Source organism: Barbus barbus, assembly GCF_936440315.1.
Source record: "Barbus barbus genome assembly, chromosome: 11".
NCBI classification, from domain to species: Eukaryota; Metazoa; Chordata; class Actinopteri; order Cypriniformes; family Cyprinidae; genus Barbus; species Barbus barbus.
In genome coordinates, this window is record NC_136739.1 from 16,631,936 (window position 1) to 16,656,249 (window position 24,314).

Here is a 24,314-nt window from a genome sequence, read left to right on the forward strand (position 1 = left end):
TGCCCTCTTTTTCCCGCAGAGAAATGTTCACCTTTCGCAGAGGGCGGAACCTTCCTTCCTGGCCTCGACTGCTGCTTAGACTGCGTGCTTGCCCGCCCTGTTTTCCAAGCAACAGGCCTTGGTGCTGTCACAGAAGCCGGCCTCTTGGGCACCACGGGTTGCACGCAGAATGTAATCGGCCGTGGAGCGCACTTCTCCCATAAGCGCGTCACACGCCACCCCTGCTGACACAGCCTCGCTCAGCTCTCCCAAGCAGATGGCTTGATAAGTCTGCAGTAAAAAGATGGTGTTTAATGCTCTGGCCGCGCAGGCTTGTTCGCCGTAAATCCTGCCCAGCTGCTTAAACAAGAACCTGCAAGGGCACGTCGGGAGAGTGGGAGTACCTGCGATACCACTATTCTGCGTGGGCGCCAGGTTTGTAGCCAGACCCTGCTTCCTCCACTCCCTCGAGCTCCGTGAATCTGTTTGCGCCAGGCACCGGAGGAGGGGGTAACATGGACTATGGCCATGAAGACCGCTGCACAATCCGGATAAAGTGACAGGCGGGTCCTAACTACTGTCTACATTGGAGACAGATAAAAACCTCCGAAGCACAAGCTCTTCTGTACAGAAGAGGCCATTCCAAAGAAAACTTCTCTGTCACTCTTCGATAGAGTTCAATGAAGGGATCGTTCCCTGTCTTGCTACCTCCCGCCGCTTCGGAGAGCGAGTGAGAAGCAGTGATTTGTTCTGCCTAAAAAGCATCATCAGAGAACTCTTCGCCTGCATCCAACAAGACAGAGTCATCGTCCCGACACCCAAACTCCCCACCGAACTCAGGAGCGATCAGAGGAATTACTTCACCTTCCTTGGCCTCCACGATATCGCCCCAGCTCCCCGTGGCTTCCCCAAGAACGACCAGAGCCGCCTCTGGATCAGCCTCAGAGGACAGAAGCGGACTGGCCACTGCCCCACCGAGCACCCGCTCCACAAATGTCACACGCCGCTCAAGCATGGAACGCTGCCAGCAATGTGCACATGCTCCGGGGTTGAAGAGAGCCAACCTAGCGTGGACAATCCCCAGACACACCGGGCAGTGCTCGTGAGTATCCTTTTCAGACAGTGAAAACCCACATGCCATGGGACAGGGGCGAGGGGCATTCTTTCTTGTGTTTAGACATCCTACTCAAAAAAGAGTTAATTAGCCCTTGTTAGCTTAGCTAAACTTGAGCCTAACAACCCTTTTCTTTGTCTGCCTATTTCTCTTTAGTTTCAACAAGGATCACCACCGTGGGCTTTCTCTTGTGAACATGGCGTGATGTATCCTAGCAGCACAGCGAAGAGCTGAAGAACAAAGGGAGTGACGCATACGACCGCATTTATATGCTGTGGGCAGGCAGCCCCGCCCATGTCGTCATGCGTCATCTGCCTTTCAGGTGTGTATAGGCCTCTTCAGCAGATGGCGCAAGAGCGCGATATCCCATAGTCATGTATACCGAGTGAACTGACTGAATGGGAACGGTCTGAATTGGTTCGTGAATCCCTTTGAATGATTTGTTCAGTTCCCTGCACGTACTAAATCGTCTGAAACCGTTTCTCATTCATTCTGGGTAATTTGAGAACATGGAGAACATAAAGATCTACAGTCAATTGAAGCCAAATCTGTCTTCAATATATAAATTCTCAATAAATAAATAAATATTTAAGATCCTAATTTTGCATGAATTTGTTATTTTCAGTAAAAACAAGTTATTTAGAGGAACAAACTATGCTTTCAGTGTAGCTTTTCTCACTGTTTTAGCATTTTTATTAAGTTAGGTTTTTATAAATTTAATAATTATTTTTTATTGAATAATTAATTATTTTTAAGCAATTGATAATTGGAAGTTTGCTGAGGTTCCATGGTTGTATATTAATATGTAAAAATACAGTATATCTAACACTCAATGCGACCTGATATAAGCCTATATATAAAAATGTTCTATATATGTCCTATATATAAGCCTATATATAATATAATGTCAGGTTAAGTGTTTGTGTGCATCTGAAGTGTGTCTTAATCTGTGTGTGGGTTGAATCAAGAAGGCATTTATGATATGACTGGCACCTGCACGATCCCTAATCAGCAAGGTGCAGCCATGGCTGCTGGGAATCAGAAGACGTGTGGGTGGCATTTTCTTCAAAATTAAATAACCTTTTTTCATTCACTGACCCAAAAAACCAAAACACACCTACACATGGAAACACTCTCTCTCTCTCTCTCTCTCTCTCTCTCTCTCTCTCTCTCACTCACACACACACACACACACACATATATACAGTGATTTAAATCAATTAAAGAGTGCTTTCTAAACAGTTTAGTCTCCGTGCCGGAGGGTTTCATCTAACCCAGAACTAACTAATCCGCCACACCTAGATGAGTGTAAATATCAATCCTTCAGGGGTAGAGTTATAAGAGAGAGAGAGAGAGAGAGCGAGAGAGATGGGAAAGCCAAGCTCAATGCAAAGTTCTTTGAAGTTTAAGTATGAAATGTCAACTGTCACAGCTGCTCAAAAATGAGAGCGTGTGGAAAAAGAGCGAGGGAGAAATAGAGAGAGAAAACTGGCATAAGAGGCACAAATAAAGAATGAACCCTGTTTGACACTCCTTTCATGTATTTTCTGGGGTTCTCCTAAACCCTCTTCTGAGCTGATGCTAAATTATTCACATATGTCACATCACGCCTATAATCCTAATTAATGAATCATCTCTGCGATACATGGGAAGCTCATTAAAAGAGTGCAGCACAGAGTCAAGGAACAAAGGTGAAAAAGATTACTGTAATTATAATGCCAAAATCACCATATATAAACAAATTCTCTCTGTTTTTATCTTCTACCTTCCTTTTCTCTCCCCTTTCCCTTTCTTACCTTGTGCTAAATTACTTTTAGACTGACAGGTAGTAGATGAAATGATCTCGGATGCCTCTGATCCGGCCAGAAATTGGCAGTTGAGCTTTTCATTGACCGCAGCGCTGATGTCAAGCATTTGCCACGTCTGACTATGGATGCCTGACCCTCTGTGATTTCTTCATGTTATGATAGCTTCATCTTTCTAATGGTATGATTATCTAGTCAGCTGGCTAATCGACTATTTAGTGCATGTATATTTTTCCACACATAAGCATATGTGACACTTAATTTGAGTAATGCGGTCTGCAGGCACATACATATGTTGGTCATAATAGCTGTAGACACTCAGCATGTTAAAGCTATTGCGATACAAGCCTGATCTAAAGCGGTTCTGGCCACTTAAAGATGTCATAAGAACACTTAAAAATGTATGATGTGTTTCTCATACTGTGTGTGATATATCTAAATTCATTTTCAAATAGCACACCGACGTATGAGATATATACTCTCTCAGGGTGAATGTAGGCACCCACAGCACTAATGTTTCCACAGCTTTTATGACCTTCTTTTTTTTTTTCCCGCTACGGTACAATTTCTAAGTACTTTATTGGGTTTTAGAGCTGTAATCTAAACTGCACCATAAAAGCATCATAATTCTAGAGCGCGTTCTTAGAATCAAAAATCTGCGGAAGATTTATGTGCAGTCAAGGCCAGTTGGCTAGTTTCTGCATGCAGCTATGCTTCATATTTCTTTTGAGAGTGCCAAGAAAATAACACACTTTCAGTTTCAAAAACAGAGTATTTGGAAATTGCTGGAGTGCAGGCTATCGATCAGTGTGAAATCAATCTATTGAAATGGTTTATCAATGGAAAGGTCCCTCGCCGGTTCTGATCGTCACAGTTTCGGCAAGAGCGGTGAATCACGTGACCATGTCATTTCCTTTTTTCTGTTGTGCTCTTATCCTCAGGTGATCAGTAAAGAGTTAGGGCAGAGAGGGAGACGGTGGGAATATCATTTCAGGTAATTCACATCTTATTAATAGTTTAAATGTGCATGTATTGAACATTAATTTACATTTATTCATTTATTCATTTAGCTGACGCTTTTATCCAAAGCGACTTACAGTTGCTATATATGTCAGAGGTCGCACGCCTCTGGAGCAACTAGGGGTTAAGTGTCTTGCTCAGGGACACATTTGTGTCTCACAGTGGATTCGAACCCAGGTCTCTCACACCAAAGGCATGTGTCTTATCCACTGCGCCATCACCACCCCATTAATGTTCTAAAATAGATAATAAATTGTATTTTTAAATTCCTAAAAAATGTTGTGATGTGTTAGAAAGCAGCAATAAATAAATAAAATAAGGAGAATTCTATTAAAAATAAATGACATTAATTTAATTTAAAGGGGTCATCGGAGGCAAAATTCACTTTACAAGTTGTTTGTACATAAATGTGTGTTAGAAGTGTGTGTACACATCCATCCTATAATGATAAAAATCCACCCAGTGTTTTTTTTTTAAATCCCTATTTTAAAATCCCCTTTCTCAAATCAGGCTGTTCTGAGAGCCCTGGCCGAATGACGTAGTTCTGTACAGGCCACTCCCACGATAGTTGATTGACAAGGCCATCTTACCTTAGACCCGCCCTGAGTGAGCTGTGAGCTGTCATCAGTCCATCATTGTGTCGACTCCGGTGCAGGGGAAGACAAGATGTTTCCAATTAAGCGATTGAAATGTTTAGTTGTTGGATGTAATAATGAATATAGCAGTCGTCATTTACTCCAGACATCTGAGCCACTGAGGAATAACGTTACTTTCATTTTGAAGGGAATGTTCGCCCGAATCATTCGTGATCCAGCTTCATTTACAGAAGAAGTGAGTATAAGGGTTTTTATGAATTTTTGCAAATCGCCTTTCCTAATAATGTGCTAATTAGCCAGTTTCACTGCTGAAGTTTAGTATGCTCCATAGATATATATACCTAGATGCCTCATTATCGACTGTTACTATGGGCCGCGATACATAAGCCATCCGCCATTTTTGAAATGGTCTGCGAATCTTTGAGCGCATTTACTGTGTGTGTCTACAACAGCAAGTTATACGCTTGAATATCTTTGAATTTTCATTGATTATTATGGTGAATGCGAGGTAGATGACACATCTAGAGATTCTACATATAGCTATGGTCTGCTCGTCACTCCACGGAAGAGAGGGGTGGAGTCAGCAGAGTAGAGGTCTTCTCGGGTCCTAAAATCTGTGCCCGACCTGAATCGACCCAAATCACTTCTTACCCGAACCCGACGTGCATAAATACAAAAAAAAAAAGATAAACCCGACCCGAGACAGACCCGATGAAATTAGACCAGAGTCCGACCCGACCGCATTTATTTTTGAACCCGACTGGACCCGAACGTAAACGGCATTGACGTGTGCACAGCCTGCAGCCCCGCATCCGTCCGGAAAAATCCCGGGGGCCTGCTGACTGATTTGGCTGCTGCTCCATTACTTTCATTCAGTTTATTTACTAATTAGCCTATTACTTTTTAGTTTTGCCTGCCTGATGGATACATGTTATTTCTGAGTTTGGCTTTCAGTTGTAACCAGTGGATTTGAAATATAAACGTGATAGTTTTATAAAAATGAAATCGATAGGTTAATAAATCATGGATTTGCTTGTTTTGTCTGCAACCTTAGCTATACCTCATCTCCGGTGAAGGGCTTCTGCACACAAACATTGACACGCAGCGTAATGAAGTGAGTGGATTATCTGATGGATCTCATATCTATAAGGTGGGTTTCTGAGGTTACAAACGTGTTCCTTTTTTACGTGCGTTTCTCAAAAACTTAACATTAATGCACAAGCAGGCTACGCATTCGGGAAAGTTGAAAAGAATTCGGGTGTAATCGGGTCCATTTGGGAATAGCACATTCATTTTAATTACCCGAGACCTGAGGCTGCTAATACCGAACCCGACCCGTGTCCGAGGCACTCGTAGAAGTTTTGGACCCGAACCCGCTTGGGTCTCGGATCGGGTTTTCGGATCCAAGTGGACCCGTGAAGACCTCTACAGCAGAGCACACTAGCATTTAAAGCAACATGCTCTAGAACAGCGTGCTGAAAACAAAGCTGATTTTGACAGGGTAAAGGTGTTTTTTACACTACTATTGAAAAATGTTAACCAAAGTATGTTATAGACTTTTCATTAAGAACCTAAAGAATCATATCAACTTGTGTAAAATGGGCATCCAATGACCCCTTTAAACAATTCAATAAAATAAAATAAAAAATAAATAAAACTGCTTAAATGTGTCAGTATGACTGTAGTCCTAAATCTTAACTACAGATTTGAATAGTAGCAATAAATAAAATAAATACTAAATAAACTAGAGGGTGGGAGTATCATTTCAGGTAATTCACATCTTATTAATAGTTTAAATGTGCATGTATTGAAAATTAATGTTCTAAACTGGATAATAAATTATATTTTTAAATTCATAAAAAATGTTGTGATGTGTTAAAAAGCAGCAATAAATTATTTAAATAAAAAGGACAATTCTATTAAAAAGAAATGACATTAATTAAAAAATAATAAAATAAATAAAATGAAAAATAAATAAAACTGCTAAAATTTGTCAGTATGAGTGTAGTCCTAAATCATAAATCGTAACTGCAATAAATAAAGCAATAGCAATGAATAAAATAAAATAGAAAATGATTTGATGTCACAGTATGAATGTATCCTAAATCTGCAGAATTCAGTAAACTCTCTCAAATATAATTCAATAAAAGAATTAATCAATTTAACTTGAATAAAAATAGAATAAATAATATTAAAAAAATAAATATGCTTCAATAAAAATTATACATTCATAATGTTAAAAAAAAATCAATTTAGCAGCAGTTAGAGAATGCTTTAGAATGATTTAGTGTTCAGCAGGACAAAGACAATCCACCTTAACCATCACAAGGTTATACTTTATTCTTTTGCACTCCATACAAATTAAGCCTAGGTCTTGATGAGTAACTGTAAATCAAATCAGTTTGCAAGTGTGCATCACCTTGGCTGTAAATCTCACTCTTTTCATGCTTGCATGTACTTATGCTAAATTAGTTCAAATCACTTGGTTAAAAAAAATTATTTTGTATCACAAGGTGATTACGGCTCACTTCATCTTAATATTGGAGGTTAGCCTTTTGTATAACATGCGAACATTGGGAGTATTATTGAGCCTTTCAAATCAGTAAGTCATTCAGACCTTAGTGATGATTCATACCGGTGGACGTGTGATCAAGTTCCCTTTCAGCTAGACAGATATATTATGTGTGATTCAGTCGACAGACTAAGTTTCTTTGGAAACCAAAGTCTGTGGCTCTCTTGACTGATGCTGCATGTGTGAAGCTTAATTAAAGTGCCCCATTATGGATTTTTGAAAATCACCTTTCATGCAGAGTGTAACACAGCTCTAATGAATGAAAACATCCTGCAAAGGTTTAAATCTGAAAGAGCACCGTGTATAAAGTTATTGTCTCTCAAAAGAAAGAGTCGACTCTGAATCATTAAAACGAGTCGTTAAACTAATCCCAAGCAGTTTTATGTTGATGTTAAAATGAAACATTAGCATATTGCCCACCCACTAGTTGGTCTTTTTGTGCTGGTCTGAATGAAAATGCAAAATCATTTGCATTGATTTTGAATACCGAGAGAATGTGGAAATACTGAGAAAATGTGAGACGCTAGAAGGGGGGGTTCTAGTCGTAAATCGGTGTACAAACTCTAAATTCCTACAATTACAGACGGGGGCGTGCCCCGAGTTTTAGAATAGATCAGGTATGATGGTCAAAATAAGTAGGGGGTGAAGTAGTGGTTAGAAGTAGTTATGTGCTTTGGAAGGTTTTTTCACTTAGTGCGGAACATTTTGAACCAGAGATGTTCACAAGTCTTTAACTTGGAGTCCGAGTCAAGTCTGAAGTCTTTATCGCTGGAGTCTGAATCCTCATGTATTGAAATCTTCCTATTTATGAAGCTGTTTTATAGGCTATAGACAAAATGATCTATGATCTGCTTTGTAAAAAAAAAAAAAAAGAGGTTTTAAGCTGTACTGTACATCCAGCCTGTTACTTATGTTTTAATCCATGTTCAAAACAGTTTTTCTGTAATTAAATTCTATAAAAAGAGTCTGATCTACCATGACACATATAGCCTGTGACACAGATATTACAAAACCATACAGATAAAGTATTTATTTTTAATATAATTCAGGGGTATTTAATTAAAGTTCCAAGAGGCTCTATATTTTCTTCCAAGCAAAGGTCCAGACAAAAATTATTATTTTTTTTTTTATACATGTATTGTATCAAACAAAATCAAGACTTTGTAAAAGAGCATAATAGGACCCCTTTAAAAGCATTATCTACTAAAAACAATGTAGCTACAATAATCAAAACGTTCTTATCTTGAGCAAAAAAGAAAGGTCAAATTTTAGATTCTATCCTATAGCCATCTAACAACAATTTTCCAAATTATAATTACATGATTCTTTTGAAAAGTCTACGGATTAATGTTGGTAAATGTAGATCAGAAACGTCTGGTTTAAACAGTCAGAGATAGATAAATAGTAGATAGTAAGACAAAAAAAACAGGTAGCACTTTCTATGAAGCCTGTATTTATAATACATTATAAAGGTATTCTTAAGGCATTATAATGAATGCATAATATATTATAAATAACTTTATAATATGTTGTATCATCTCATGAATATTCATAAGAACAGTTTTAATGTATTATAATAGTGACGCATTTGTGGTTATAGCTTTTAAGAGTATGATGATTTTTTACACACAATGAACACGATCCATCCGTTTAAGTTACAATGGATTATATTTCTATGTTTTATAAGTCTCATATCTTGCCACGTTACTTATGTTACTTTACTTAAAGCAGACAAAGACCACTTATAAGTAGTAATAATAATAACAATAATATATTTTTTTTTTCTCAAACAGCCATAAGATCAGATCAGATGAATGTGTAATATGACACATTTGCTTTGAACATTTTTTTTTTCTTATATTATCAGTTTGATTATTTTGATGGCTCCCTTTAGACAGCTCTTGATAAGGAACTCTCCAACTAGCAGAAATGAAAGTACTAGTAGTGTGTCGGCTGAATATACTGTATGCTAACACTTTATTTTGATGGTTCCTCAACAGACAATTCTACCTGTCACAAATCTGGTCCATGCTCTCCCTGTCAACCACCACTAGAGGTCACCCGTTCACCACATTGACTTTTTCACTCACAACACACTGGACTCCATTTCCCACAATCCATTGCACTGACGACACGCACAGCTGTTCACTATCTCGCCCACACCTGATTACCATTTCACTATCACTACCACTCACTATTTAAGCCTGGGACTTGCTCTTGCTCACCGCCGAGTATTGTTAGCCTGTCTGCACTACAAAGCATTCTCTGTTCCTAGTTTTCCTCGTGGTTTTCCTGTGTTCTGATTCTTGCCCGTGTTCCTGGTTTTTTTTCTTTCTGCCTTGCCCTGTTTGGATATTGTACGCCGATCGTTGACTACGCCTGTTTCCTTGACCACGCTTCTGTCTTGCCCTCTACGTACCTGTCTGCTGTTGGTTCACCCTGCCTGTCTTGACCATGTCCTATAATAAAGCTTTGTAAATGGATCCGTACGTCTCACGTCTCGTCAGCCCTGTAACACTACCTACCCTACCTAAGTCTACTAATACAATTAGTTATATATATATATATATATATATATATATATATATAAGCATTGCACTCAAGAGATGTAGTAAGGTACTGTGCAGATCTTAAACAATGTCAAGCTATGATATAGCTCAATATAAATGAAGTAGGTTTAATATGGTGTTCATTGTGTGTTATAAATAATCATACTCTTAAAAGTTATAACCACAAATACATAAGTACTATAATGTATAATAATTGTTGTTATGATTATTCATAAGATTTTACAACACTATATAGGCAAGGCAAGTTTTTATAATGCATTATGCATCAAGAATACTCTTATAATGTATTATAAATACGGGCTTCATAGAAAGTGTTAAATAAGTGAATCATATGAGTATTTGAAGTGTACTTTGTATGTTTTGAATTTGACCAAAAATGTGATGCTCCTTAAGGTATCTTGAGTAAAACAGTTTTAACCTTTAACAAAGCACATTCAAAAGACCTGAACCGGAAGCGATGCAACCTGTTTTAAAGAATATGTAAGTTTGTTGCACATAACTTCAACTTCATGCATTTTTTACTCACAATTCAGACTTTCATTCTAAGAATTATAAGAAAAATGTCAGAATTGTGAGATTAAAAGTCACAATTATTTATTTATTTATTTTTATCCTGTGGCATAAACAAGCTTACATACACCCAACAGTGCATATTTGGAAATATTAGAATGCTGGAAAATTATAATCAAATGATTACTCTAGCTGATAAAGCAAAATACTTCTCTTAAATGTTTTGTGGTCTCTGTTAGGGAAACAATAAAAAAAATATATAAGGTAAAATGCCTTTACAGATGGCTGATGGAGAGAGATTGATTGTGTTTTTCCTGTTCTTCAGTACACTGTGTTTTTGCAGTTACAATAAGTAAGCATTCGGTTCCATGCTTGGGTATTTGTCTGGACATCCTATGATTTGTCTTTAACAAGGGGACAGTAATGTTTTTTTCTGCCGTTATTGTTTATTTAGTTTTAAGAAAGGACGTGCAATGCTCATTGTGCCATGTTTCCATGGAGTTTGTCATTTCATCCTGATCACATTTAGCACGCTGTTCAGTGGAGGCGCTGAATCCTGCAGAGTGCTTTATAAATGATGGCAGTACTTAAGGTGACTGAAACAGAAGTCAGTTTGAAGTGAAGGGCACCAAAAGAATAAAGTTCATTAACAGCCCATAAGGATAAGCGAGTCAATACGGCTAGAGCATTTGATGACAAACAATTAAATTTCATTGGAAATTAGATGGTGTCATGTGAAAGATAAATTAAGATTTTAGTAGAGTCAAAAGCGTTATCGTAACTGATGTAATGCTATCAGCAATATTTCACTGTTATAGGCAGAGCATTGATATATCATTTGCAGCGGCACATCCTGCACTATAAATGACAGAGTGTCCAAAACATTCTTAATATTGACTCGTTTGTATACACCAGGGTACAACATAACCATCAAGTTCTAATTTAATCTTGACTAACTATATACATCATTATACAGGACTGCCTCTTTTGGCCTCTGTTGACAATGTTATTCACAAAGCTCATAATAGTATTATGTCATAAATAAAGTATGCGCGTGTTTAATTATTTTCAATGGCAAGTGTACATGTGTGTAGCCTATACAGAGAGAGAATTATTCATATCCATTTCCAACTAAATGATGTGATCTAAGGAGCAAAACTTACTCAAATGTTTGTATTACACAAAATTGAACCCTGTCCCTGAGGAACAACTTTCTCTCTATCAATGGCACTTGAAAATGGTCGTTTGGCTCACTGGTCTCTGACTTTTTCCCCTCCAACTTTTCAGATGTGACGGCTCCTGAGGTCACATGGCCTTCTGGGTTAAAGAAGTGTCCACCGATTGCACACTTCAAAACCTTAGCAGATGTATTATTGTTCAACTACTGAACAGTGTATTCGGACATCCTACTCGACATACAGATTTAAAATAGAACATGGTCAGAGGGTGTTTATGCATCTTGAAGACCAGTGTCATATATGTTACTTTTCAATAAATGATGGATCACTGTCCAATAAATTTGACATTTACATTTAATTAATTCTTACTTTTGAACAACAAACTGGCTAATTTTCATGATCACAATTATAGCTATAGTTAAAGAACTGCAAGTATAAATTGGAAATGTAATTTCATATTGGCGCACATGACCATGTTAAGTCAACGCTTTCAAATACAATAAACAAATATATCTCTCGAGCGCCCCTTTTTGTCCAAAACGTAGAAGCACAGACTATACGAGAAAAACGTAAGGGGGCGTGACTTTACGTCTTACGCTAACCCTGACGTCACACTGAACTCCTGATCCTGTAGCTGCAGCGGTAAGTGCTACAAAATAATACCCAGGCCATTGTCTTGCATAGAAGGGTGTGTTAGCTAAATAAAACGTAACGTTCTGTAGCGGAAGTTTTGGCATTATTTCAAACGTCCTGAGACGTTTCTTTGGGTCGTTTTCTGCAGATCCTGCATGCGGTGCTGTGAGTTTGGCAGGCCAGTTACTGCAGTGCGCATGCGCACACTCCATGAGTCCAGAGTTGAATCTTTTAAAAGAATTAGTTAGCAGACCTTAAATAGTGTTCAGATGCATACAAGTGAATTCAAATATTACCCTTTATGTACCAAAGTCAAATCATGAAGTAATGTTTGTGCATATGTTTGCATGCGAGTGAACAGTGAGTCTATATGAAATATAATCTTTAATATGAACTCAAACCTTGATATTTCTCAGCACAGTAAACGGTGCAATGGCATTAACGCAAGTTTCTTCAAATAAGTGCTGCGATGGATATCAGAAAGTGTTCGAGCATGACAGGTGAGGCTTCATTAAAACGCCTGAATGAAATATTCACCTAAATTACTGCTCTTAACAAAAACTCTATTTCCAGCTCCGAGTTAAAATGCAAAATGAAGTTCGCCATTTACCTTCCTCCCAAGGCTGAGAGCTCCAAATGCCCCGTGTTATACTGGCTTTCAGGTGCTTGAATTCATTTCTTTTCTCTTAAGTGAACGAGTCGAGCTACTATTTCTGTATACTGCATACTGAAGTTACTAAGCTTGCTTAGTTATATGTCTATCCCCTGGTTTCACAGACAAGGCTTAAGCTAGTGCCAGACTAAAATGTAAATCTGAGCTGTTTCAAATGAAAGAATATTACACTGATTGATCTTAAAATATATCAATGTCTTTTGTTTTGTGTCAAGATTGACACCAGTAATGTTTTTTTTTTTCTAAGGCACGATTATAAAAATGACTTAAATGTCATAATTGAACTATGACCTAATCCTGGTTTAGACTAAACCCTGTCTGTGAAACCGGGCCTATGTGTATTTACATGTGACCCTGGAGCACGAAACCAGTCTTAAGTCACTGGGGTATATTTGTAGCAGTAGCCAACAATACATTGTTTGTGACAAAATTATCAAGTTTTCAAATCATTTGGATATTAAAGATCATGTTCCATGATGATATTTTGTAAATTTCCTACCATAAATATATCAACACTTAATTTTTGATCAGTAATATGCATTTCTAAAAACTTAATTTGGACGTCTTTAAAGGCGATTTTCTCTATATTTAGATTTTTTTGCACCCTCAGATTCCAGATTTGAAAATAGTTGCATCTCAGCCAAAAATTGTCCTATCATAAAAATCATACATCAATTGAAAGCTTATTTATTCAGTATGTATTTTTATGTATAAATCTCTTTCAAAACATTGACCCCTATGACTGGTTTTGTAGTCCAGGGTCACATTTATGCAATCAGCAGACACTTTAATCCAGAGAAAGAAAAGCAATTTGTCAAAGAGCCAATATTCATTGTATACACAACCAGTAATGAACTTTAAAACACATTTAACCATCCACTGTGTTTTGCAGGATTGACATGCACAGAGCAAAACTTCATCACTAAGGCAGGGAGTCAGCAGGCGGCTTCTGAACATGGGATCATCATCGTAGCTCCAGACACCAGTCCACGTAAACATCTCAACGTTTACAGTCTTGCTGGCCCATCTCTGGAGAGATTACAACCCATAACTATGACTTCTGCTCAGCCTAATCCCAGAGATACATGGGCCAAAATATAATAATTATGGATACTGAGATCCCTTGGGAGATCAGTGCATTACTGTAACATATAGATAAACAAATAAGAGTCTCCCCTGGGGATCATATAGTATTGTGACTTCCCAGTATTGGTCAGTGGCTAGAGTTTCCCACAGGCAGTCATTCCTCTGCTTGGGAAAATGCCAGTTAAAGCATAAATCAGATGTAAATTATTATTAAATCATAAAAGTCTGTACTGTTGGAGTAAGAAATTGATGAACCACTGTTTATTGTTATTTCATGATCTCTTAGCCAATCAATGCTAATATAGCATTATTAACACAAAAGCACATGCTCAGAAAATGATGATTCTACTCTGGTCAGGTGGCTGTAACATTGAAGGAGAGGATGAGAGCTGGGACTTCGGGACAGGTGCAGGATTCTACGTCAATGCCACCCAGGAACCCTGGAAGACCAATTACCGCATGTACTCATATGTCACCGAGGAGGTGTGTGTAATTTATATGCTCCAAAGCCTAGTTAGTCACTAGCATAACAAAGTGATACTCTAACAAGCACCGATATGAATTAAGAATTTTACAATTAAATATTAAACCCTGGCTTTTGTACTCAACGACTTTATCACCTTTCTCTTGTTCTCAGCTCCCACGGCTGATTAATTCTAACTTTCCTGCTGATCCGGAGAAGATGTCCATCTCTGGTCACTCCATGGGGGGCCACGGAGCTCTCATTTGTGCACTTAAGAATCCTGGGAAATATAAGGCATGTATACTGTATATTTGACTGCTTCATCATTTAATTGTTTGAAATTCAATATGAATTTTTCACATGTGTCTGTTTCAGTCTGTGTCAGCATTTGCACCCATCTGTAATCCTATACAATGTGCATGGGGACAGAAAGCTTTCTCTGGCTATCTTGGACCTGACAAGTCCACCTGGGAGGTGAGGGATGGTTGTATGTTTAAACACTAACGTTCCTAAATCTGTGGAAATTATGAACTTTTATTTTTTGTTTTGATATAAATTATTACTTTTATTCATCAAGGATGCCTTAAATTAATCAAAAGTGACCATAAAGTAAATATATGTATAATGTTGCAAAACTGTTTCTCTTTCAAATAAATGCTGTTATTTTGTACTTTCTATTCATCAAAGAATCCTAAAAAAAGATAGTATGGCTTCCACAAAAAAACTGTTTTCAACATTGACAACAATACATTTTTTTTTGAGCAAATCAGTATATTACAATGATTTTTTAAGGATCATGTGACACTGAAGGGTAATGAAAATTCAGTTTTGCCATCACAAGAATAAATAGCATTTCAAAATGTATTTGAATAGAAAGCAGTTTGTTTTTAAATATTTCACTAAATTACTGTTTTACTGTATTTTGATGAAATAAATGCTGTCTTAATGACCAAAAGAGACTTCTTTCAAAAATATTAAAACATCTTACAAACCTCAAAATGTGTAAGTGTATATAGCGGTGTATAATATTTTGTGTCTGAATGATTTTTAACCACATCACATTGTCTAACATCAGGAATCTTTTGGTCTTAATTGTCTTCCTGTCATCTCCACAGTTGTACGATGCTACTGTATTGGCTGAATCATATTCCGGTCCTGAGTTTGATATTCTGATTGATCAAGGCCGTGATGACCAGTTCTTGTCTTCCAGTCAGCTGCTTCCAGACAATCTGATTGCTGCCTGTTCCAAGAAGAAAATTCCTGTTGTTTTCCGCCTTCAGCAGGTCAGTACTGAACCAACCCATGATGAATAAGAGGAACTGCATGCAGGGAAATCTAGTTAATTATATAGGACCTTGATGTTTAGTGCTGAGTCACATACCAGAAAATTCTAAAATGTATTTTTTTTCCACTAAAATTATGATGCTGAGTATTTCTATTATTTTTTTTAAATGGTAAAGAAATGGAAGCATTTTCACTTGGTCTCAGACTGATGCTTGGTCAGGCCTTTAGATTTTAATACATTGACTTGGAATATTTAAAATGATTTATATATTTTAAGAAAAACTTTTGTTCAGTCTTGTTTTTCATTTGCTCTGTCAGGGTTATGATCACAGCTACTATTTCATCTTCTCCTTCATCAACGACCACATCAAGCACCATGCTAAATATCTGAATGCCTGAAACTGTGCGTGACGAGTATAGCAACCAGCCCTTGTGCCTTTCAGATCATAACACCTACAGGATCTACACAGCTGGAAATGACATCACAGCCATGTTCTGACTGGTTCACACTATCCCTCAAATTGCAGTGCCGCTCTCTGTATTTTCTTATGCAGAACTAATAGGGTGATGCTTAAGTGTCAAGACATTTACATTTCTTTAAATAAAGGCATTTGGATGTGATTTTATGTTTGTTCTGCAGTGAATGATTGGATTTCCTTCTGGATTTGTTTAAATTTGTTTTGTGAACGACTCCTATGTGCACAATTATTCTGCATGTTATTAATAAGCACTCATTTTTTACAAGCACTCAGTGTCGGCAGTCGTGGCCTAATGGATAGAGAGTTGGACTTGTAACCTGAAGGTTGTGGGTTCGAGTCTCAGGTCCGGCAGGGATTGTAGGTGGGGGGAGTGAATAACCAACACTCTCTCCACCCTCAATACCACGACTGAGGTGAGACCCTTGAGCAAGGCACCCCAACTGCTCCCGGGTGTATGTTCACTACTGTGTGTACACTTGGATGGGTTAAATGCAGAGCACAAATTCCTAGTATGGGTCACCATACTTGGCCACACACCACTTCCCTTTCCTTTCCCCTTTCCCTTCATTTCACACTAAATAAAGCAGGCTAAATGGTTCAGACATCTGATCAATATCGTTTGGCAAATAACACCGTTATTGTCATGTCTACAGTACCTTGAAAATTAAGAAACAAAATAGTCTTTGGAGGTGAAAATATTTACTGGTAGAAGTTGGTACAAATAAACCTTATTTACAGAGGTTAAGGCAAAAGGTGGAATGACATGCATGCTTTTCCCAAAAACATTACTGTACATGTTCTTAAAGTTCACAGAATTACAAAGGGGAAAAATCCCAAACACTGAAAAGACATGGAAAAATAATTCCTATTTATAAAATTAAAATACAAAACTGTTTAGTACAAGCCTTTTCTCCTTATACAAAGTAGACAAAATAGCCACATAACATTCAGCAGTTAAAGATTTGTATCCCATTTTAAAGTGATTTATCAAACACATTATTGATCTGATCAGCTGATATTTTCACCAAATACTGTAATACAAATACCATGCATAATACTATTTGCCAGTTGCCAAAAAGACAGTCCCAAATACGTAAAGTGCAAAACACTGTCATTTCAAAATCAAATCTGCATTTAAACCTCTATCTAGTGTGTAAAGTAGGCCTAGTTTGTTGGCCTGGGGAATGTTGACAGTAGAGTAATGATGCACAACCTGCCCACTGTAGCAGAGATTTCGATACTGTACTTAAATGAATATAAACAAACCTCAAATCAGTGTTTTTAATCTTTGAGGACTACCCTAACAACAGAATTTTTTAGATACAGCAGTGAATTTATAGGATTTAACTACTGTCTAAACTATGCATGAATAAAAATAAAAAAATGCAACAAAGATTTGTAAAATACCATGTAAAGCTACCATCAAACACCAAAGTCTAAGTGCTATCCCGTTCAAATGTCTCTAAAATTACATTTTCTAATCCACACCTTTGGTTCCATTTGTTTTAATCAAATTATGATAGGTTTATGGTGCAAAAAAATCCAGGTAGTTGTATGAGTATTATTAAGATAGCATTTTAACCCACGATGCACTAATTTAAAGCATCTGGTCAGATTTGTGTCCCTAATATTTGCTACAGTATAATAATGTGCATTAAGTTTTAAGAGCAGATAATGTTTTTGTTGGCAATTACAGTACAGAGATAATCCTTAGTAAATGTATTGTATTTGTACTGAATGCAAGTACATTATAATCATGAATAAATAACTACAGCCAATAGTCTCTCTGAAATTTCATATGGAAGTGTTATAACTGCTTTCATATAAGAACCTAGAAGATACTAAAGTTGTTTTTCCCGTCAGTTCACATTAATAAAATAAATTGTGCTTTAGGTTTAAGCAAAATAAACACCAAATCAAACATTAAAATAAGCACATCAAATATAAATGTTCTGTACATTTTACACGTTCACACACCAATATCACATAACAAATCCTTCTACAAAAACAAAACTCTTGTTTTAAAAATACATTTAAAAAACTGTAAAATGATTATGTTTGTAAATCAGATTGATATATGAAAATAATTTTGGCAACTGTCAAATAATCTCCAGTGAGATATCAGCTTCAGATGTTTTGGTCTGTTTCATGGCTGAGTCTGTGAGGAGCTGAAGCTTTGGACATCAGACAAATACGCACAAGTAAAAAAAAAAAGTCTGTTAACACAAACTTGCATACAAAAAGTGCCAACATGTGCTCGCATTCTCTCACTCTCACAAAAGAAATACTCTCCTCAAGATACCAATCACACACACACAAAAAAACAAGTGTCAGGTATGTTTTCTACTGTCCACACACTCAAACATACTCTTTTAGTGAAATCATACCTGACCAACAGGTAAGCAGAGCAGAGACTGTAAGAAACTATAGTGAGGCCACACCTCCCCTGAGACAAAACATCACCGTCTCCCAAAAACAAGTTCAAAAGTGGTTACAAAAACATACTCGAAGGACTCTGGGAGGACGAGTGTTTTAAATCTAACACACTAAAGGCCCAACACAAATATCATATAGGTAGATGTATATATAAAAACCATCAGGAATTGTGCACAATTCTGTATACCTCTCAACTAACTTTTTAATAAATAAATGCATTTTAAATAAAGCAATTTCATTTCTCAAGCTAATTTTGCTTATACGACTATTTGCCTGGGCAACAGTGATCAGATAACAGTACTAAATAATGAAGTAAAGAAAGTGAGAGAAAACATGAGCATATATCTGCAAGCTGAGGATCACCTGTTCTAATAGAAATAAATGGACACGGTCCAGGGAGTTTCTCAAAGATCATCTGGTGGTATTAGTGTGTGTGTGTGTGTGTGTGTGTGCGCACGAGTCAGTGAGATCTGCTTGTGTTTGTACGATTCATGTAATGAGTGTCTCGCTGGCCGAAGTCTCATCCAGCAAAGCTTGGACAGTGATGCCAACTTTGATCAGGCCCTTCTCCTCCAGAATATGATGTGGCAGACATAACTTATCCTGGAGAGAGAGATTCACAAAGAGGACAAACAGTGTCATGTCAGAGAAAAAAGAGACACAGTCATGGAAAACAGAATTTATTATACACATTTCATTAAAACTGAATTCTCTTGTTACTGAATACAGTTAGTGAAACTAATAGAGACTCACCTTGATTAGGAGTGATGCCAAATACGATATCATTCATGCAAACAACCAAAAAAAAAATTAAAAATGCTGACCCCAAACATTTGAACAGTGGTGTATTGTCTTAAAATTAACTAAAACATACCAAAAATATCTTAAAGACACAAAGATGAGAAAAACAACCCAAACTGTACATTTATTCCTTTTCACTTACAGGGTCAAAAAAAAACACAAAGCCTTACAAAGTCCACTAGCAGCAGCAGCACTGAACACTATTCAAGAAGTCTGGAGTCAGATAAACAGAAGCAGCTGAACCGTCAGAGGAACCCACACAATCTATTCTAATTTAAGCAATACAAACACTTTGTGCATCTTGCAGCTTTTTTACAACGGAGGAAATAACTGGGAAAAGATACGGAACAAAAAGTCCCGAACAGTCAATATTGCCTATATTTTTGTCAAACTGGATGATGAAAGCAATGCCAATTATAACTGCTGTAATCACGCCGATAAGGTTCAAAGTACTCTGTAGTTTGAGGAAGTGATGTCCAAAGGCTGTCTGCTCATTTACTAACTTGAGACAAACAAGGTCATTCTATTATGTGAGCTAAAGATCGGAACCTAAAACAGAATCAGAGGATCCATTTAGAAGAGACCCTCCGTTCTAGAGACACCTTGCTTACAGACCTTCACAGCAGTAAATTACATACAGCCACTACACTGATAACTCTATTAAAACTGCGTTAATCTGATATTTCATTTAAAAACCCACCTCAGCCTTTATTACAGATCACTGATAGAATACATGAATTAAATCTTATTCTCCGACTGTTATTCCTCATTGTTTGATTCGTATTAGTTACATCGTTGTGGAATGTTGCTTATTAAATTAATTAAAAAATTGATTTGGTTCACTCTGTTTGTCATTCTGTTTTTACTAATGAACAGGAAATTAAACCAACGATTCATTAGTCCTATTTCATCCTATAGATGGCTTTTTGGATAAAATAACAATGTAATAATTTACAATGACTGTGCAGGATATTTAATAAATATTCCCAATCTAAGCAATAACACATCACGCTTATTTAATAACACTCTTAACCAAATGTAGCTGCTTTTTACATCCAACAGATAAATTAGCCCTTATGCTAATGATTAAATGTTTTTAATCATAGATTAACCTCACCGTACAAGACTTCAGTGCAAAGCAAAGCTATCATTTTGCTTTAATGGCATCTGGGCCTTCACTTACTGTGCTCAAGTGTCTTGATTTATTATCTGCAAATTGTTTCTGTGAAGCAGACCAAATGTGCGCTTGATTCCTGTAGATATATTGCCGATCACTGGCATTACTGGCATGAGCAAGAGCTCGTATCCGTTTGTATTATTTTTATGTCATGCAAATGCTAATAAATATACCACTTATATTGTTTATATGTGCAATATCCAACAAAATTTAACATTATGACTGCTGAAATTGAACTTTCTGAAACAAGTTTTGTACAGAGGTGAAAGTGAGTGAGAATGTGGCCATTCGTCATTCCTTATTAAAGTGATCAGTGCACCTCCTGCGTAAATGTTTGTAAAAAGACTGTTAAAAGACGGTTTCCTTAGCATTTTGCAAGGACTAATAAATGTTATTTACCAACTAATAAATAGCAATTACTCAAACATGAAAGCATTTAAATTTCTTCCTGGAGCACATGTTGTTCTTACAAAAATGTTGCATGTTTGGTGTTGCGTATGGTTTCCATCACAGCCAAGTCAAGATGTAAGGGTTGGTCAAACATATGAAACTATCCATCAAAAAAAGTTTTTACAACTAAATGTGCTCCGACTGACAGGGACACATTTTTCCCTCCAGGCTGTGCTCGTTTTAAGGGATAGTTCACGCAAAAATGAAAATCCTGTCATCATTTACTTAAGAGTTGGAGATGGTCTCCATTGACTTCCACAGTATGGAATACAATACTATGGAAATCAGAGTTGACCACAACTGTTTGGTTAGCCACATTCTTCAAAATATCTTCTTTTATGTTCCACAAAAGAAAAAAAAAAGAAAAGTAACTCGTACAGCTTTGGAACAACTTGAGGGTGAGTACATGATGACAGAATTTCCATTTTTGGGTGAACTATTCCTTTAAATGAGGCCAACTGTTCAATGTGCTTTCAAGGACCAGTAAACGATATAATGGGTTACTTGTGTGTTTTTAGTTCATGTTTGTTATTTAAATTCACTCCAGCTGTAGGCCACAAACAGCATCACCAGACAGAAAACGTGTAGCAGACTTGAGCCAATCAGATCCCATATTTGCCAGGAAGGGGGTGGAGTCTGAGTGGACTCGGGGATAAGCTTCTTGACCTCTGTCTCTTTCTCCCTGCCACTCTCCACCTTTCCTTCCTTCTGCCTTGTTCCTGTGCTCTCCACCATGAGCAAGGCCGCGACCACTGCCCAGAGCTGACGCAGGTTAAACTGCAGAACGTCGTAAGCCGAACAGAGAGAGGACTGAGAGAGATTAAAAACATGGAGGGGATGACAAAGAGAACCAGGAAGAGGAGAAGAGAATGGTGTAATAATGAAGAATGGATGGAGAGAGAAACAAAGGGAGAACAAAGGCAAAGAGGAAGGGAAGTGAGAAAAGGAGAGATCATCCGTCCGGCACCAGAGAAAGATAAGGAAGGTGATTAAACAGTGATAAAGGTCAAAGGTAAAATACTTTGAGCTCAACAAACGGCAAGAATTCTGGATCATTCTCAAGAAACAGTTCCAGTTGTGTAATAAATGTGTTCCCATGATTACTTTACTGTTAAAATGTAGTTCACAAAATACTCAAAAAAAATACAAAAGTCGCATTGTTCAATATTTAACTCGATTTAGTGTATACTGAAAATTTAAATTTGAAGATTTTTTATTTTTTTCATCAAAATATTAGTCAATTAAATGTCCTTGTTCATCACCAATGCATGAGTTATACAGTATTCTGGTCAGTGGTCAACCAGTTACACCTTCCCTCTTTATAAAAAATATTTCTGACATATTTAAGGAAATTAAATTAGAATATTTGTGTCTTTGTTGACCAGATGGTTCAAACCGAGGTAAGTGTATATATTGCAGGTTTTCAATTCTTTCGGTTTGATCACACACATTAGTATTGCCAATCTCAATAATTCATCTATTTTATAGAAACAAATACAGTGATTCTTTTTTTTTTCCTTTTATAAAATAGGACAAGAAAGGACAAGACAAAGAACAAGAATATTGTCTAAATAATATGCTGTGGTGCAAATACTTCTGTTTCGCTTCAGCAATCACTAATATGCTGATTTGGTGCTTAAGAAACATTTCTTATTCATTTCTAATTAACATTAGTTATGCTGCTTAATATTTTTGTGGAAACCACGTTTTTCAAGATTCTTTTGATGAACAGAAAGTTCAAAAGAACTGCAACATTATAAATGTCTTTACTGTCACTTTTGATTGATTTAATGCATACTTGCTGAATACAAGTATAAATTTCTTTAAAAAAAAAAATCTCACTGACCCTAAACATTTAAACGGTAGTGTATAATACTACTAGTAGTGTATAATAGTGTATAATAATATGATATTTGAATATGTACAAATTACAAGTGTATAAATGATCAACTTTCTGTGATCGTAAAACAAATTGCCATTGAACTAATATTGACTAATAACGTGAACATGGTCATCTAATTCTAGAAACAAATAAAGTGACTTATTTTTAATGAATTACTTTTTTTCATTAAATCTAATTTTTCTTTTTTTCCCTAAATCATCTTTTTAACCCTAAAATGAAGTGAAAACACAAACCCTCAGATTTTCAAGTACAGTTGGCATCATTTTCTGAGAATGACCCTTTTACCGCCTTCTGAAAAAGAGTTTTCTGTCAGTGAGGTTGAACACTGTCAGTCATTGTCTCTCGTTCAGGAGGCAGCTGAGGCTGGTGTGAGGTGTGATGGGGCAGATGCGGTTAGCAAGTGCACAGGTGACATGGTGGTTAGTGGATGTGCAGTAGTGAGCGTATGCCAGGCACAAGTCAAGCTACAGCCATTAAAAATGATGCAAAGCAAGAGAGCTGCAAAAGCCAGTAAAGAACAGAGCAGGTCAAGCTAGACTGTTGCAGAACCCAACATATAGTCTAAGTTGATAAACGAGGCAATGATATATTAACCAGAAGCTACCGAACAAACAAGGCCTGCCACATTAGCCCTGAACACGCTAACAGAATAAACTAGCTTGATAAACATCAGCTATCAGGAAAGCAAACACAAGACAAATGGTGACAAAACTAGCTGCCATGCAGACTCGTAGTAGCTATTGCTACTACAGACACAAGCTGTGACAACTAAAAGCTTCCTGTACAACACGCTAATCAGAGCAGCCTGTTATAAATGGCTTGGACCAAGCTCAACCCATAAAGCAGAAGACAACATCTGGGTTCCTTCTAGAAAGGCCAATGATATGGTATTGAAACCATTTTTAGTGGGTAGGATGGGATAACCAATAGAAACTTCAGCACAGTCTGAGCAAAAACAGTGGGCCCAAAATTGACCAACAACCCTCACTTTGATTCCTGCTCACAAAAAGAGATGCATCATATCGACAACAAACATATCGTCCATGTTTCAAGGGAACATGGACATTGTGCTCACTGTGGCTAGTTAAGACATACAAAGATTTTCATGGATGTGGACTGTAATTGCTTCTAGCTTTAACTGGACAATATATTACACAAATTGTCATACTGAATTGATGAAATAAAGGTTTTTATGAACATTTTACACAGAAATTCATTCCACTCATGTGTTATGGTCTGTCGTCTGTTTATCAGTACACTGTAATTCTCGGTCACAGCTCAAGGAAACATGATCATTTATCAGAGAGCAGGTCAGAGCCATTAACAGGATGGAATGGAGCCCTAGAAATGGATGAAGCCTAAAGCCATGATGATAACATCTTAATACAACGCCATAATGCAGCTCTAGTAGGGTTAGAGGAAGAAAGTGCCTTTAAATGCTGTTCTATGATCAGTTTTCCCAACTTCTATTGACCAGAGAAGGTCCAGAAGTTTCTTGAAGCTGATAAACAAGGCAGAAATGTCTCCAAAACTTTTTCAAGGGTGTGACTGATCACAGATCAGTGTGAGGCAATCTCAGCTGCTT

General features: G+C 37.1%; 2 protein-coding genes across 7 annotated transcripts in view; one reads left to right on the forward strand and one right to left on the reverse strand.

Moving 5' to 3' along the window:
- Window positions 1-11,902: 11,902 nt before the first annotated feature.
- Window positions 11,903-16,561, forward strand: esd (esterase D/formylglutathione hydrolase). 3 transcript variants are annotated; one of them, XM_079428129.1, is made up of 10 exons: window positions 11,926-11,986; window positions 12,126-12,142; window positions 12,394-12,477; window positions 12,551-12,639; window positions 13,543-13,641; window positions 14,095-14,219; window positions 14,374-14,493; window positions 14,575-14,673; window positions 15,315-15,482; window positions 15,802-16,108. In XM_079428129.1, exons 3-10 carry the CDS (start codon window positions 12,410-12,412, stop codon window positions 15,880-15,882), a joined length of 849 nt encoding a protein of 282 aa, XP_079284255.1. In that variant the 5' UTR covers window positions 11,926-11,986; window positions 12,126-12,142; window positions 12,394-12,409; the 3' UTR covers window positions 15,883-16,108. The 3 variants fall into 3 exon arrangements, with proteins under 3 accessions (XP_079284254.1, XP_079284255.1, XP_079284256.1); XM_079428128.1 differs by lacking the exon at window positions 12,126-12,142 and having other exon boundaries at window positions 11,903-11,986; window positions 15,802-16,561; XM_079428130.1 differs by lacking the exon at window positions 12,126-12,142 and having other exon boundaries at window positions 11,939-11,986; window positions 12,399-12,477.
- An 85-nt stretch (window positions 16,562-16,646) lies between these two features.
- lrch1 (leucine-rich repeats and calponin homology (CH) domain containing 1) overlaps window positions 16,647-24,314 on the reverse strand; it is a 57,406-nt gene continuing 49,738 nt past the window's right edge. For 3 of the 4 annotated variants that reach the window (XM_079428124.1, XM_079428122.1, XM_079428121.1), the window contains one exon: window positions 16,648-19,001. In XM_079428124.1, coding sequence (XP_079284250.1) covers window positions 18,888-19,001 — 114 coding nt within the window. In that variant the 3' untranslated portion in view covers window positions 16,648-18,887. Of the gene's footprint in view, window positions 19,002-24,314 lie in introns of all 4 variants that reach the window. The other variant, XM_079428123.1, reaches the window with a different exon arrangement.